Below are 13,320 nucleotides of genomic sequence, written 5' to 3' on the forward strand. Positions count from 1 at the left end.
TCCTGAAAGTTTCTCTTTCCTCCTGGGTTGAATTATCCAAAGAATTGAAATCCATGAGCTCCTATTCATCCTTCCTCTAAACTCTTTGAACTTTGTTTTTGTTTTGTTTTGTTTTAAATTAGGACATATATTAGACTATACCTAGATTTTCTTCTTCTTCCGTGTCACAAGTACTACAATAGAGTGGTTCCCATCATTTCTATCCCATCAACCAGTTCCTCCCTTCCAATAAGGAATTTCCTCTTGTTAGTTCCTCCAACTTTTAAAAAATAAAATTAACATGAAAGCAAGTCAAGATGTTTTGAGCTGCTCTGCTTTTTCTGCAGTGAGTTCTACCATATGTTTGGATCAATCACAACAAACCTTTATTAAAGACCTATTAAGTGCCAGTCATGATGACACACTGTGTCTCTGTGTTAGGTGTTGGGAATGCAAATTAAAATAGTGTCTCCATCCCCTTTCCTTACATTCTGTGGAGGGAACAACATGCACACATATACATGCATATATAATATATACACATTAAATACAAGGCAATTTCTGTGAGGAGGCACTAGCAATTGGCAGGATGAGGAAAGATCTCATCTAGGAGGTGGCACTTGTGCTGAGCTTTGAAGGAAGCTAGAGATTCTAAGAGATGGGGGTGAGGCAATAGGGAGCCATTGGAGATTATTGAGGAGGGGAGTGACCTGTTTAGACCTATGCTTTAGGAATATCATTTTGGAAGTTGTGTGAAGGATGGCTTGGAAAAGTGACATCAGTTAGGAGGCTTTGGAATGAATCCAAGTGTAAGAGGATGAGGAGAGAATGGAAAAAAGGTGAACAGATGTGAGAGATGTTAGGAAGTTGCCAAAACTTGGTAACTGATTAGATACCTAATCTAATGAGAGAGAAGGAAGAATTGAAGATGACTCCAAGGTTGCCAACTTGTGGGTCTCAAAGGATGGTGGTCCCCTCAACCGAAATAGGGAAGTTATAAAGAGGGGGGAAAGATAATGAAATTTGTTTTAGGCATATTGAGTTTGGGTTGCCTACTGGACATCGAGTTTTAAAGATCCAGTAGGCAATTGATACTGCAGAATTTGAACTCAGGAACGAGATCAGGGCTGGCTATGCCAATCTGGGAATAATTTTTGTAGAGATGATAATTAAATTCAAGAGTACTAATAAAATCATGGAGAAAGAGAGTGTGTGGAGATATGCGAGTAGAAGGTCCAGTCTGAGAAATGCAATCTATTTCCATTAGACATCCTTTGTGACATGTTATTTGTCTATCTATCCATCTATATAAATGTGCATATGCATATGTATACATACATATTATATATGTATATATATGGAAAGACAGAGACAAAGTAAAAGAGACAGAGACAAACAGAATGAGAGAGACAGAGAGATGTTGCTAATAGGTGAAGGGCATTCCTCTTATACCTACAAATAACTTGGAAGGTATATAAGAAAAAGGGGAGATTCTCATGTAACACCAAGAAATAGTCCAAAAAGGGGACCCACATTATACACATAGTAATGTACAGTCTTATTCCTGCATCCTGGTTCTTTCTACCTGAAGGGGTTTATCTTCGATATGTCTGGGTATTTAAAAATCCGCTTTAGTATATTAATCTTTCTTTGCTTTCAATATCTCCCTGTAAATCAACTTGAGCTGGCTTAGCAATACAATTGAAAAGTAAACCCAAAGTGTTTGTGACCTCCACTGGGAGTTCACTACCTCTATCACCTCCTCATTTAATATTGAGGAGGTACGTGTCTCTCATTTTCTATCCCAACACACATTTTCCCCCCCAAACCTCTATCCTTGCTGCTATCATTAATTATACAAGATGGATTGGTGGCTACCAGTTTTCTTTATGTGAAGGGGAAATAGATGATAGCAATGAAAAAAATAGTGTAAGGGGGAGGAAGTACTTTTCCCTGATATATGAGCAGCCAAGCAAGTCAAGTCAAATCAACAGGCATTTATTAAGCACTTATTATGTGCCATGCACTGTGTTAAGCACCGGGGATACAAAGAAAGGCAAAAACAGTCCCTGCTCTCAGGGAGCTTACAATCTAATGGGGAAGACAAATTGCAAAAAAGCTCCATAAACACAGGACGAATTGGAGATCATCTTGGGGGAATGCACTAGCATTAAGAGGGACCAGGAGGGGCAGCTAGGTGGCGCAGTGGACAGAGCACCGGCCCTGGAGTCAGGAGTACCTGAGTTCAAATCCGGCCTCAGACACTTAACACTTACTAGCTGTGTGACCCTGGGCAAGTCACTTAACCCCAATTGCCTCACTAAAAAAAAACAAAAACAAACAAACAAAAAAAAAACCAACAAAGAAGAGGGACCAGGAAAGGCTTCTTACAGATGGTGGGATCTTAGATGAAACTTGAAAAAAGCCAGGAGGTGGAGGAGAAAGAGAATTCCATAGTGAAATTACATGGACTCAGGAGTTGGATTATTAGAAGATGGAGCATCTTGTTGGAGGAACAGCACGGAGGTCAGTGTCACTAGAATTTGGAGGATGTGGAGGGGAGTAAGGTATAAGCAGACTGGAAGGATTGAAAGGGACCAGCTTATAAAGGGCTTGAAAAGGCAAATGGGCTTTTCTGTTTGATCCTGGAATTAATAGGAAGTCACTTGAGTTGATCGACTTGGGGGACAGGGGTGATATGATCCTACCTGCACTCTGGGAAGACCAGCTTGACAGCTGAATGGAAGGTGGGCTGGATGTGAGGAGAGCCTTCAACTCCAGGCCATACTGCTAGCCGGAGCAGGAATCAAGTGTTTCTGCTTGTTTCCTTCATAGGGAAGAGGGGGAGGCAAAAACTCAAAAGATTGGCTCAGCAAATGAACAGTTTGGTTCTTCCCCACTAGACTGTTTCCTTTTCCAACTTGTTATTTGTCTTTTGTTTTTGAGGAAGACCAATGACATCATAGGTGACATCACTTGGCTCCTTTGTGAATTGGATTTAAGTGAGGCAGAGTTAGAATCATGGGGGAGGAAAATTGTCTCTGAGAGTTCTTGGGTTAGCTCACCAACCATGGTCTGCATCAGCCCAGCAACTCACGTAGTGGCCAAAGCAGCCATAATAGTCACGTTAGTCCCTGGTATCAGTTTCTCTGGAGAACCAAATTAGGGGTGCACAAACTGGACCCTCCAAACTCCTCTTTCAGGCTCTGGACATTCCTAAAAGTTGGCACATCTGCCTGGCAAAGTCCCTGAGGTTTTGAAGACGCTTTTTTTCTTTTACACGTTCCACACCCTCAATCAGCCTCTTTGGCCTACAGGATGCCCCGTCCTTGATATTCTTTCCAGGCTTCTAAGTTCCAACATTATGAAAGTGGCACTAATGAGACAGGAGCTGATGCCATCTCACTGACATTGCAGTTGTTTCTCCTTTTCCCCAATGATCCGGGCTATTGAATGAAGTCTGGCATGAGCTCCCCCTGTCAGTCTCTGTCCTCCTCTCCTGGGCCTGGAGTTGTTACAGTGATACCCATCTGACTTTAGCCCGAAATAGGGAGTGATGGTTCTTCTTTTCGTTCTAAGTTACCACCCCTTGACCTCCTTCCACCCTCACCCCCAGGAAAGCAAGGAAAGCACAGATCAGAAAGAACTGTGGGAGTTATTTATTTTGCAGCATACACAAACCCACATGCATGCAGGAACATATACATGAAGACAATGCACATGCATAAAAACACACATACATCATACACAACACATTGACTCTTCCCCTCCCTCATCCCCCCTCCACCACGGGCCTGCCTCTGATCCCTAAATGCCCATTGGAATCCAGGGCTTTCTTCTCCTTGGACGTCTGCCATCTACTTCACCCCAGCTGACTGATCCACATTCTCTGCCCAAGTGTGCAGAGATCAATTGGATGCTTTCTGGGTTCTGGGGCAGAGTTTGATGTGGTATCAGGGAGGGAGGAAGGAATGTAGATAAGGGGGAGGGTCTTTCACAGACAATCACAGAAAAGGGGCTGGTGGTATTGAACCAGGTGCCATGCCGGGCGATCCCTTTATGAGGTACAAACGATGAGGTCCTTTGAATGAATCAGAAAGGAAGCAACATGATAGTATGAAGAATGATAGGCCACAACTCTGCGTGACTTTTCGAAGTCAGTTCACTGAGTCCAGAAAAGAGTCTTGAAGAAAGTCCCATTTTCTGAAGGGATCAGCAAAAGACTCAAGAAGCCAGAGAAAGGGAAGCTGTAAGAAGCCGTGCAGAGCTGGGAAGAGGGAAAGTATGGGTGGAGGCAACCACCATGAAGAAAGGGGCTAGAACTCTGGTAATGAAGCTGCTTGGGCAAAACATATGTCAGGATAGAAGCTGTGTTGCTGAACCCTCCAATTTTCCCAAGCTTCTACCCTCACCATTACCGATTCCAAGACAGTAATCCTATACCCCCTTGAGCTCTCTCACATGAGCCCAGAATTTTTCCTCTGGGCTTGAGGAAAATCTGTTTACCTCTCTCTGTTTTAGACCTTTATTTTGTCTTTATTAAGACAATACGTTGTCTTTTTATCTTAATTATGTTAATATATTTTCTTCACATATTAATTACCTCACCTGTTAGTCAAGGTGTACTTATTAAGAATATAGTTGTGAAGAAGCTACTGAGGTGGAAACATCCCCAGAAAAGACATAGAGATAAATATAACACCGAGGTGTTTTGCCAGAAGTACAGTCTTTGGTTGGGGACTTGGAGCTAGCAAAAAGATACAGAATTACAGATCTTTTGATACTACTTCCCAGAATGGAGAAGGAGCATTTATACTGAAACACCTATCTGGACAATAAGTCAGTAGTAGGATGAGGGGGAAATAGGAGTGGTTAAATGCCACACCATCCCTTTAACACTGCTACACAGATACGACTCCATGCAGAGATACTGGTCCACATTCTCTATGTGTCTGCTCTCTTCTGCAGGGAAGAAAGTGAGAGCTACAGAAAGTGCAGATAGCACTGCTTGGTACCTAGGCAGGAGGATACCAGGGCACACCTTCTACTTCCCTTCTCCCACCACACCTCACTCCATCTGCCAGGCTTTCTCTCAGCCTTAGATCTCCAGCTTCTGGGCTACAGATTCTAGACTCTAGATTCTAGATTTATAGTATGTTAGAGCTGAAAGGAACCCGGAAAATCATTTAATCCAACTCCTTCATTTACAAATGTGGAGAATAAAATTCAGAGTGGGGAAAAGATTTGCCTATGGTCAAACAACTAGTTAGCCACAGAGCCAGAATATGAACTGAGTGGCCTTTCCACAGCACCATGCTGCCTCCAAGTCCTTTGAGTAATGAATGTCCCCTTTCTCTGGCTGGGCTACCTTGGCTTTCTAGGTTTCAGATGCCAGTATTGTCTTTCTCCTGACCTGGTACTCCAGCTTCTGGGTTCCAGGCTCTGTGTTCTAGGTTCTGGGTCCAGAAGCCTTTCCCTCACACAGAAAGGCTCAGAAGTTGCTCTCTGCTACTCCAGGGAAGGTATAGCAGTGGGTTTCCTTGCCCTCAGTGCCTGGGTCACTAGGGCTGGCCCCAGGGTTCTCAAGGTAAGAGCTTTGGGTTAGGATGTTTGCTTGACCAGCCCCTGCCCCATTGCTGGTGCTGCTACAGCTTACCAGCTGACGCTTTTCACCAGGGCAGGTGGACCCTGGCCGGCCAGTGCTCATGTGGCTGAATGTGTGACGATGCTCCACTTCCAGGGCCCTCCCGAGCTGCCAACGGTGCCAGCTTTTCAGCAGCTCTGCCTGAACCTGCAAGCCAGTGATTGGGCATATTCACATATATGTACTCAGAGGTGGGAACATAGAACATCACAACCATGGGGCTGGGAAAAGATAATCCCGGTAGGAATACATATGGGCACAAGTGTGCACACTGACTGACATGTATTATTTGGAATAGGAGCTTGTTTAGAAGAGCACAGTTGGCATGGGCAGAGGGAGGCGTGGGAGGGTGTGGTGAGAGTAATTCAGTGCTGGAATCTTATTGAAAGCCATTGCATGTTGGAGAGGGCATCTGGGAGCCCTGTGTTCTAGGTCTGGCTCTGTCATGTTAACCAGCTGTATCACCCAAGTAAGTCCCTTTCCCTCTCTGGGTCTCTATTTCTTACTCTGTATGAAGGGACTGGGATAAGGTCTCTTCCATCTCTGATGTGCCATGCGTTCTGGAACTTGAAAGGTCTATGCTGATAAACCAGCACTCAGACTGAGGGTGAGATGCCGGAGCTGATGCTCGGCTTTGTTCCTTTGGCCCTCCTTAGCTCCTTATCCATCAGGGTGGATAGGCTGGCCTGATGTGGGGGACATGGAGGGTGGGGAGGGTTCCCAGACTGAGACTGTCACACTTACCTCCTTGTTGACAAAGCAATAGAGAATAGCCACCAACATGCCCTGGGTAGAAGAGAGAGCAGGATCAGGGGAGAAAGGAGCAGCCCCCATGTCCCCCATTGCTACCAGCTACCAGAATAGGTTCTCTGGAGAAAAGGACTCCGGAAGGCCCAGGGCAGAGGAGATAGAGCATCAGTCCTGAATTGGGCTTAGTCCCTATGCTTGGGGACATTAGGGCTGTGAGTGTCAAGAAGCATAGTCACCTGGAATGAGCTGAGAAAGAGGTCAAAGAAGAGCTTGACGGAGCGTAGGGTGCCCTGGGCATGCTCATCTGTCACGAAGGCAAACACTACCTCGTGGATGCCCAGAAGAGGGATCAGAGTCAACGTTGACTTAGCCAGTCTGCCAGAAGGGATATGAAGTCACTCACAAGATGTAGCCACAGTTACACCCCGGGGACAGTGGTGGAGAACAGGGCAGGCGGAAGAGATCTAGAAGACCCCCTTTTGGGAGCGGGATCCCACTGGCCAAGCCATAGCCCGACCTCCCCCTTCCCTAACAGCTACCCCCAACTCCTCGCCTTGGGGCTGAATGCTTCCCTGAAGCATTGAGTACAGCTGCTTACTGTCTATACCCTTGGGCACCTCCCTAAACCTCTCTGAAACTCAATTTGCTCACCTATAAAAGGAGAATGAGACTTCTGCTATCTACCTCATAGTATTTTAGCCTGCCTCAGTGGTGTCCAACTCAAATAGAAATGGAGACCATTAATCCATACACAAGGATCCCAGAGAGCTACATATCGACTTAATTTCAAATTTGGATATTATTTGTTTTATTAAATTTCATTTATTTTGGTAAATATTTCCCAGTTACATTTGTAAGGGTCACAATGCTTCATGTTTGACACCTCTGCCCTAGACTCCTCTAAGACTATAAATTGCAGAGAAGGTGATGACTTGCATTGATTGAGGGAGTTTCCTTAGCCTGGAATTCCCTAAATCAATGAAAGTAAAAGTCTACTCCCCATCCCTAGCAGCAGCAGCACCACCATCATTATCATAATTTTCATAAATATCATTATTAATGCCCCTTATCCATGTGGGAGGCAGGGAATGGGCAATGAGTTGGAGTCCAGTGAGTTATGTACATCCATATTTGCACCCACATACTCACATATACCCACACTCCTCCAGCCACCCACCGAAACTTGTAGTCAGTGTATCGCATCTGGTGGGCCTGAAGTTTGGAGATGAGGATCTGGATAATACGGATGAAGATGAAGAAGTTGATCTGCAGAAAGAGAAAGTAGGCAACTCCCCATTCCCAAATCTGAAACTTGTAGGATTTTTCAAGCTGAAAGAAGCAATTAGGGGATCCACTCCATGCATAGAGGCTTGGGTCTAGAGTCAGGAAGACCTGAGTCCAAATCTGGTCTTAGACACTTCCTTAGCTGTGTGACCCTGGGCAAGTCATTTAACCCTGTTTGCCTCAGTTTCCTCACTTGCCTTACAGTGCTGTTGTGAGGATAAAACGAAATCGTATTTGTAAAAAGCACTTAATGTAGTGTCTGGCTCAATAGAAATGCACATTCCCTTCCTTTCCCTGGAAACTGTAAATAATTACAGTTCTCTAACTTGATAGCAGTTGCCTGTTTAATCACTGCCCATGTGTCTTGTGAAACTCTCCTCTCTCTGTGTGCTGCCTTAATCAGAACAGAATTCCACTCTGTAAAGCCAGTGTAGCTAAGAAGGGAGCATTGGGTTGCTTGTTTTTGTAATTTAAATTTTTTTTATTTTGAAAAGGTTTGATTAGCATCCTGACCATTCAGACTGGCCTCTGGATCTTTGAGGTATGTCCCTGACGTTTTTCCCATGTCTGCTCCTATTATTTTATTTTATTTTATTTTATTTTATTTTATTTTATTTTATTTTTAGTGAGGCAATTGGGGTTAAGTGACTTGCCCAGGGTCACACAGCTATGCTCCTATTATTTTAAAAGGGCAGGGATCCTGTCTTCATATCTCCACACAACACTTATCATGTGTTTTCATACATAGAAAGACAGTCAGTAAATGGTGTTGTTGCCCCACTGACTAACCAAGTAACCAGATGACTGACCGAGTGACTGACCGGTTGACTGTTGATCACATAATTGGATTGATGAAATGTGAGGAACTAAAAAAGGAGAGACCCCTGGTGTTTGTGTAAGTTGTAGTTTCTTTATAGCTTATATTTGAGCTTGAACTGTCTGGATGACTGACCAACTCAATCAACTGCCTACTCAATCAACAAAATCACTACTTAACTAATAACCAACTGAATGACTAGACCAAATGACCACTCAATCAAGCAATAACCATTTATTAAACACCTACTATGTGCCAGGCACTGTGCTTAATGATGGGAATACAAAAAGAGGCAAAAGACAGTTTGAATCTTCAAGGAGCTTACAATCTAATAAGGAAGACAATATGTAAACATATACCCAAGGAAGCTATATACAACATTCAGTTCAGTCATTTTCAGTTGTGTCTGACTCTTCATGACTCCATTTAGGGTTTTTTTGGGCAAAGATACTGGAGTGCTTTGCCATTTCCTTCTCCAGCTCAATTTTTTTTTCCAGGTCAATGAATGAAAGTTAAGTGACTTGCCCAGGGTCACACAGCTAGGAAGTGTCAAGTGTCTGAGGCCGGATTTGAACTCAGGTCCTCCTGAATTCAGGGCCAGTGCTCTATACACTGCGCCACCTAGCTGCCCCCACCAGATCATTTTTACAGATGAGGAAATTGAGGCAAATGAGGTTAAGTGACTTGCCCAGGGTCACACAGCTAGTAAGTGTCTGAGGCCAGATTTGAACTCAGGAAGATGAGTCTTCCTGACTCCAGGCCCAGCACACTACCCACTGTGCCACCTAGCTGCCCCATATGCAGAATAAATAAGAGTAATTAACAGAAGTATGTTAACAGTAATTAATGGAGGGATGGCACTAGAATTAAGAAGGGCTAGGGAAGATTTCTAGTAAAATAAAGGATTTCAGCTGGCACTTAAAAGAAGCTAGGGAGGTTGGTAGGCAGAACAGAGGAGAGAGAGTGTTCTAGGCATGGGGGACAGCCAAGAAATGCCTGAATCCAAGAGTTAGTGTCTTGTTCCTATAAAAACCAGGAAGCCACCAGAAGCCCTTGACATAGCCCAGGCATGGGGTGATGGGGCCTGTACTACAATGGTGGCAGTGTCAGCAGAGAGAAGGGGGTGTAGTCTAGATATTTTGCAAGGGTAAAACTGACAAGTCTGGCCACAAAGTGGACATGGCAGCATGAGAGATATACCGGATGGTCAACTGCCTTTGACTAAGTGCCTCATCGAGCAACTGACCAACTGACTGATCTTGAGCTAAGAACCAACTGATTAGCCAAACAAATGGGTTGTTGCTAACAAGGAATGATGAGGTTAAGACAGTAGAAGGGTAAGATGGGTCTCTTTAAATAGTATACAACTGGAATGGTGAAATGTGAGAAGCTAGAAAGGGGGGACTGCTTGTGCATATATATTAGTGGGGGCTTCTGTATAGCTTATATCTGAACTTAAACTAACCAACTGACTTATGACAAACCAACTAAGGGACTGAATTGCCAAACAATAGGCTGGCTGCCTGGTCAACCAACTGATGGCCTAACCAACTGACCTGCCAAGCAACCTGACTGATCAATTGACTAGCTGACTAAACAATCAACTGATGTTAACCTACTGACTGTCTGAATGGCTAGCCATCTGACAACCTGACCAAACAATCAGCTTACTGATTGCTTGGCCAAATGACTGCTTGGCCAACCAATTGACTGTCAAACACAGTATGTGATTCAGAGCTAACATGTGTGTAATTCAAATGGTAAGTGTTGACAAGTTCAGTCAAGAGCAGTTGGGAATGAGGTAGTTGTGAAGGACTTCATCCAGAAATAGGACCTTCAAGGATAAGGAAGATTTGAATAGGGGTAGTGTAAGGGAAAGTATAAGGTTGGGAAATAGCATGAAAAAAGACTGTAAAGAATGAATATGAGGAATTTTAACTTTAATCTGTAAGTAAAGGGGAACTAGTTTGAGTATAGTCTTGAGTAGGGAAGTGACATGCAAAAACAACTGTTAAATGAATTAGGGAGGAGGCAGCTAGGTGGCACAGTGGATAAAGTACTGGCCCTGCATTCAGGAGGACCTGAATTCAAATCTGGCCTCAGAAACTTGACATTTACTAGCTGTCTGACCCTAGGCAAGTCACTTAACCCTCATTGCCCTACAAAAAAATGAATTAGGGATTGGGTAAGAATGAAGTGGAGATTGGAGGCTAATGGTAGAAAGGTCAGTCAGGACGGTTATTCATTTCAGTGGTCCAGGAATGGGACAAAGTCTTGACAGTCGAAATAGAGAGAATGGGACAGGCTTGGAAAAGCATCTTGAAGGAAGATGGACTGAGTGATTGTATATAAGGAGGGAAAGGGAAGGAGAGACCAGTGAGATATTACTCTGTCAAGCCTTGGTGGCTGTTGGCACTATTGAGGGAAACAGGGAAGTTGGGAATAGGTTTGATATGATCCCTTCTCTCAGACTCAGTTTTCTTATCAATATTTTAGGGGCTTAGACTAGATGATCTATAAATTTTCATCCAACTCTAACACTCTATGATCTTATGTTTGATATGCTGACTGTCTAGCTGACCTATTGACTGGCTAGTCAAATGATTGACCAAACCATTGATTGACCAATCGGCAAAAGTGATGGAGAAGAAGCATAGAAACAATTGGCAGGGGGAGGGGACAGTTGGAGGATGCTGTCACTCACCAGGATAGCTAGGAAGACAGGGAATCGAAGGATCCACCAGAAACCCATGTTATCATTGCTGGTCCAACACCTGAGAAAAGGGATCAGTGTCTGTGTTGTAACATGTGCGTCTTCAACCCAGTGATGACTAAACATGGATCCAATTCATTCCATAGTACACAAATGGATAACCAGTCATAACACATTTTCCAGCTCCCATAGCCACAGGACCCAGGGATACCCATCCTCATGGCCAGACAGCACACAGCTGAAGGAGAGGGTTGAACGAGAAAGTAAATACCAGATGTCACACATACATGCAGAAACCAGTCCTCTTTGGGGACTAGAAAGACACCACATTTGTTGTTGGGTGACCAATAGGACACCAACATAGACAAATTCACACACCTGATCACAAATACACTCATAGCCGTACACTTTTAAAGCCTGAGATTTAATTGCCCATACACAAATACACATATAGACACCTTCACTGAAAAAGGGACACAAGGGACACGAGTCAAGTTCTTACCCACCACACTTCAACATTCCCAGAGGTGTAGTACCCAGATATTATACAAATAGAAAGACATATACCCTGAGTGAACTTGGCAAAGAAAAAGAGTCTAGAAATTGGAGGGGTGGAGTGGAGGGAGTCTATCCAGTAGGTAAAAAGCCCTGACACCCTATCTGAGAAGTCTCCCAAGGCAGAGATCATGAAGGGAGTGGGGGTCCCCCTCTGGAGTCAGAGGTATCCTGAATTTACCTATATACCTCACCCACTCTGGGATGTAACTTTTCCCTACCCTCTACTTCTCAGAAGCCCTGTGGTCCTCCCCCATTAGCTTTTGGTACTTACTGGATATTCTCATAGAAAAATTTCACCACGACCCAGGGGATGACAAATAGTATGGGGGCCCCTGTGGAGACAATTGATAAGATATGATGAGGCTCCCTTTAGGGAGCCAGGACTTAACCACTGAAGAATCCTCACCACAATCTCCCAGCCCCCCTGCCATGAGGCCCATTGTCTCGACACCTCCCTCCAGTTTCCCTTGGCTTGCTCACCCCAGCCAATGCCCAGGTAGAGGTTGAAGTAACTCTTCTCTGAGAAGACAGCCAGCACCAGCAGGTTGTGCAGATAGACTCCTTCCACCAGCAGCCAACAGTAATTGGCCACAATGCCGTACTGCATGACCACCGTGGCCACTCGGCACCCCGCCACCGCCTGGCAATACACTGACATGGGAGGGGGTGCCACGGGTACCCCATACCAGGTTTTACACACACCCACCCTCCAAGCTGGAGTTTCCTGGGTGGGAGGGACCTGTCACTTGGGTACTAGATGGGGGGGGCAGGTCTCGGAGAAGAGAGGTGGTGATGATGGAGGTCTGTGCAGTGATGCTGGGGGCAAAAGAGGAAATTGGGGCATGGGGACTAGTGGGGAACCTGAAGGGTCAAGGAGATCCCAGAACTGGAGCTTCTTATATTAAGGAGAGGATGGAAGAGGTAGGAATTCATGAATTGCATCAAGGGCCAAGGAAAGGAAACAATTCTAGTGGAATGAAAACTCCGTGAGGGAGGGACTGTTTCTCATTCGTATTTCCAGCATCTAATATAGCATTTGGTTTACAGTAGGTGCTTAATAAATGCTTGCTGATTGACTAATTGTATTTGGATTGAAGGAATTCTGTGGGTAGGCTGACTAGAGGAGAGGGGAAGGGCTTGGGAGAGATCAACTTATAAAGCAATGACTATGGGTTAGGTACTAGGTTTATAAAGGAAAAATTGAAATAGTCCCTGCCCTCACCTGCCTTTCTCTGTCTCTCTGCCTCTCTGCCTCTCTCTGTCTCTTTCTCTGTCTCTCTCTCCCTCTCTCCCCCCCTCTTTCCCTCCCTCCCTCCCTCCTTCTCTTTTTCCCTCCTTTCTCTCTCTCACTCTGTGTGTGTGTGTGTGTATGCATATGTATATTTGAAATGTACAAAGCAGATCCAAGGTAACCTTGGAAGGGAAGTCACTAGCAGCTGGAGGGACTGGTAAAGGCCTCATGCAGAAGTAGGTGCTTACACTGAATTTTGTAGGAAACTTGGGCTTCCAAGAGGAGGAAGGACATGCCACATATGAGGGGTAGGCATTGCAAAGAAAGGTAAATGAGAGATGGAG

General features: G+C 44.6%; 1 protein-coding gene across 2 annotated transcripts in view; it reads right to left on the reverse strand.

The window, feature by feature from the left end:
* Positions 1–3,623: 3,623 nt before the first annotated feature.
* GCGR (glucagon receptor) overlaps positions 3,624–13,320 on the reverse strand; it is a 29,056-nt gene continuing 19,359 nt past the window's right edge. The window contains exons 9-16 of one of the 2 annotated variants that reach the window (XM_044005482.1): positions 12,226–12,385; positions 12,017–12,077; positions 11,179–11,248; positions 7,551–7,639; positions 6,610–6,748; positions 6,368–6,409; positions 5,636–5,770; positions 3,624–4,060 (exon numbers count right to left, since the gene is read on the reverse strand). In XM_044005482.1, the coding sequence (XP_043861417.1) occupies positions 4,037–4,060; positions 5,636–5,770; positions 6,368–6,409; positions 6,610–6,748; positions 7,551–7,639; positions 11,179–11,248; positions 12,017–12,077; positions 12,226–12,385 (720 nt within the window). In that variant the 3' untranslated portion in view covers positions 3,624–4,036. Of the gene's footprint in view, positions 5,771–6,367; positions 6,410–6,609; positions 6,749–7,550; positions 7,640–11,178; positions 11,249–12,016; positions 12,078–12,225; positions 12,386–13,320 lie in introns of both variants that reach the window. The other variant, XM_044005480.1, reaches the window with a different exon arrangement.

This window comes from Dromiciops gliroides, chromosome 4 (assembly GCF_019393635.1).
Source record: "Dromiciops gliroides isolate mDroGli1 chromosome 4, mDroGli1.pri, whole genome shotgun sequence".
In the NCBI taxonomy this organism is placed as follows: domain Eukaryota; kingdom Metazoa; phylum Chordata; class Mammalia; order Microbiotheria; family Microbiotheriidae; genus Dromiciops; species Dromiciops gliroides.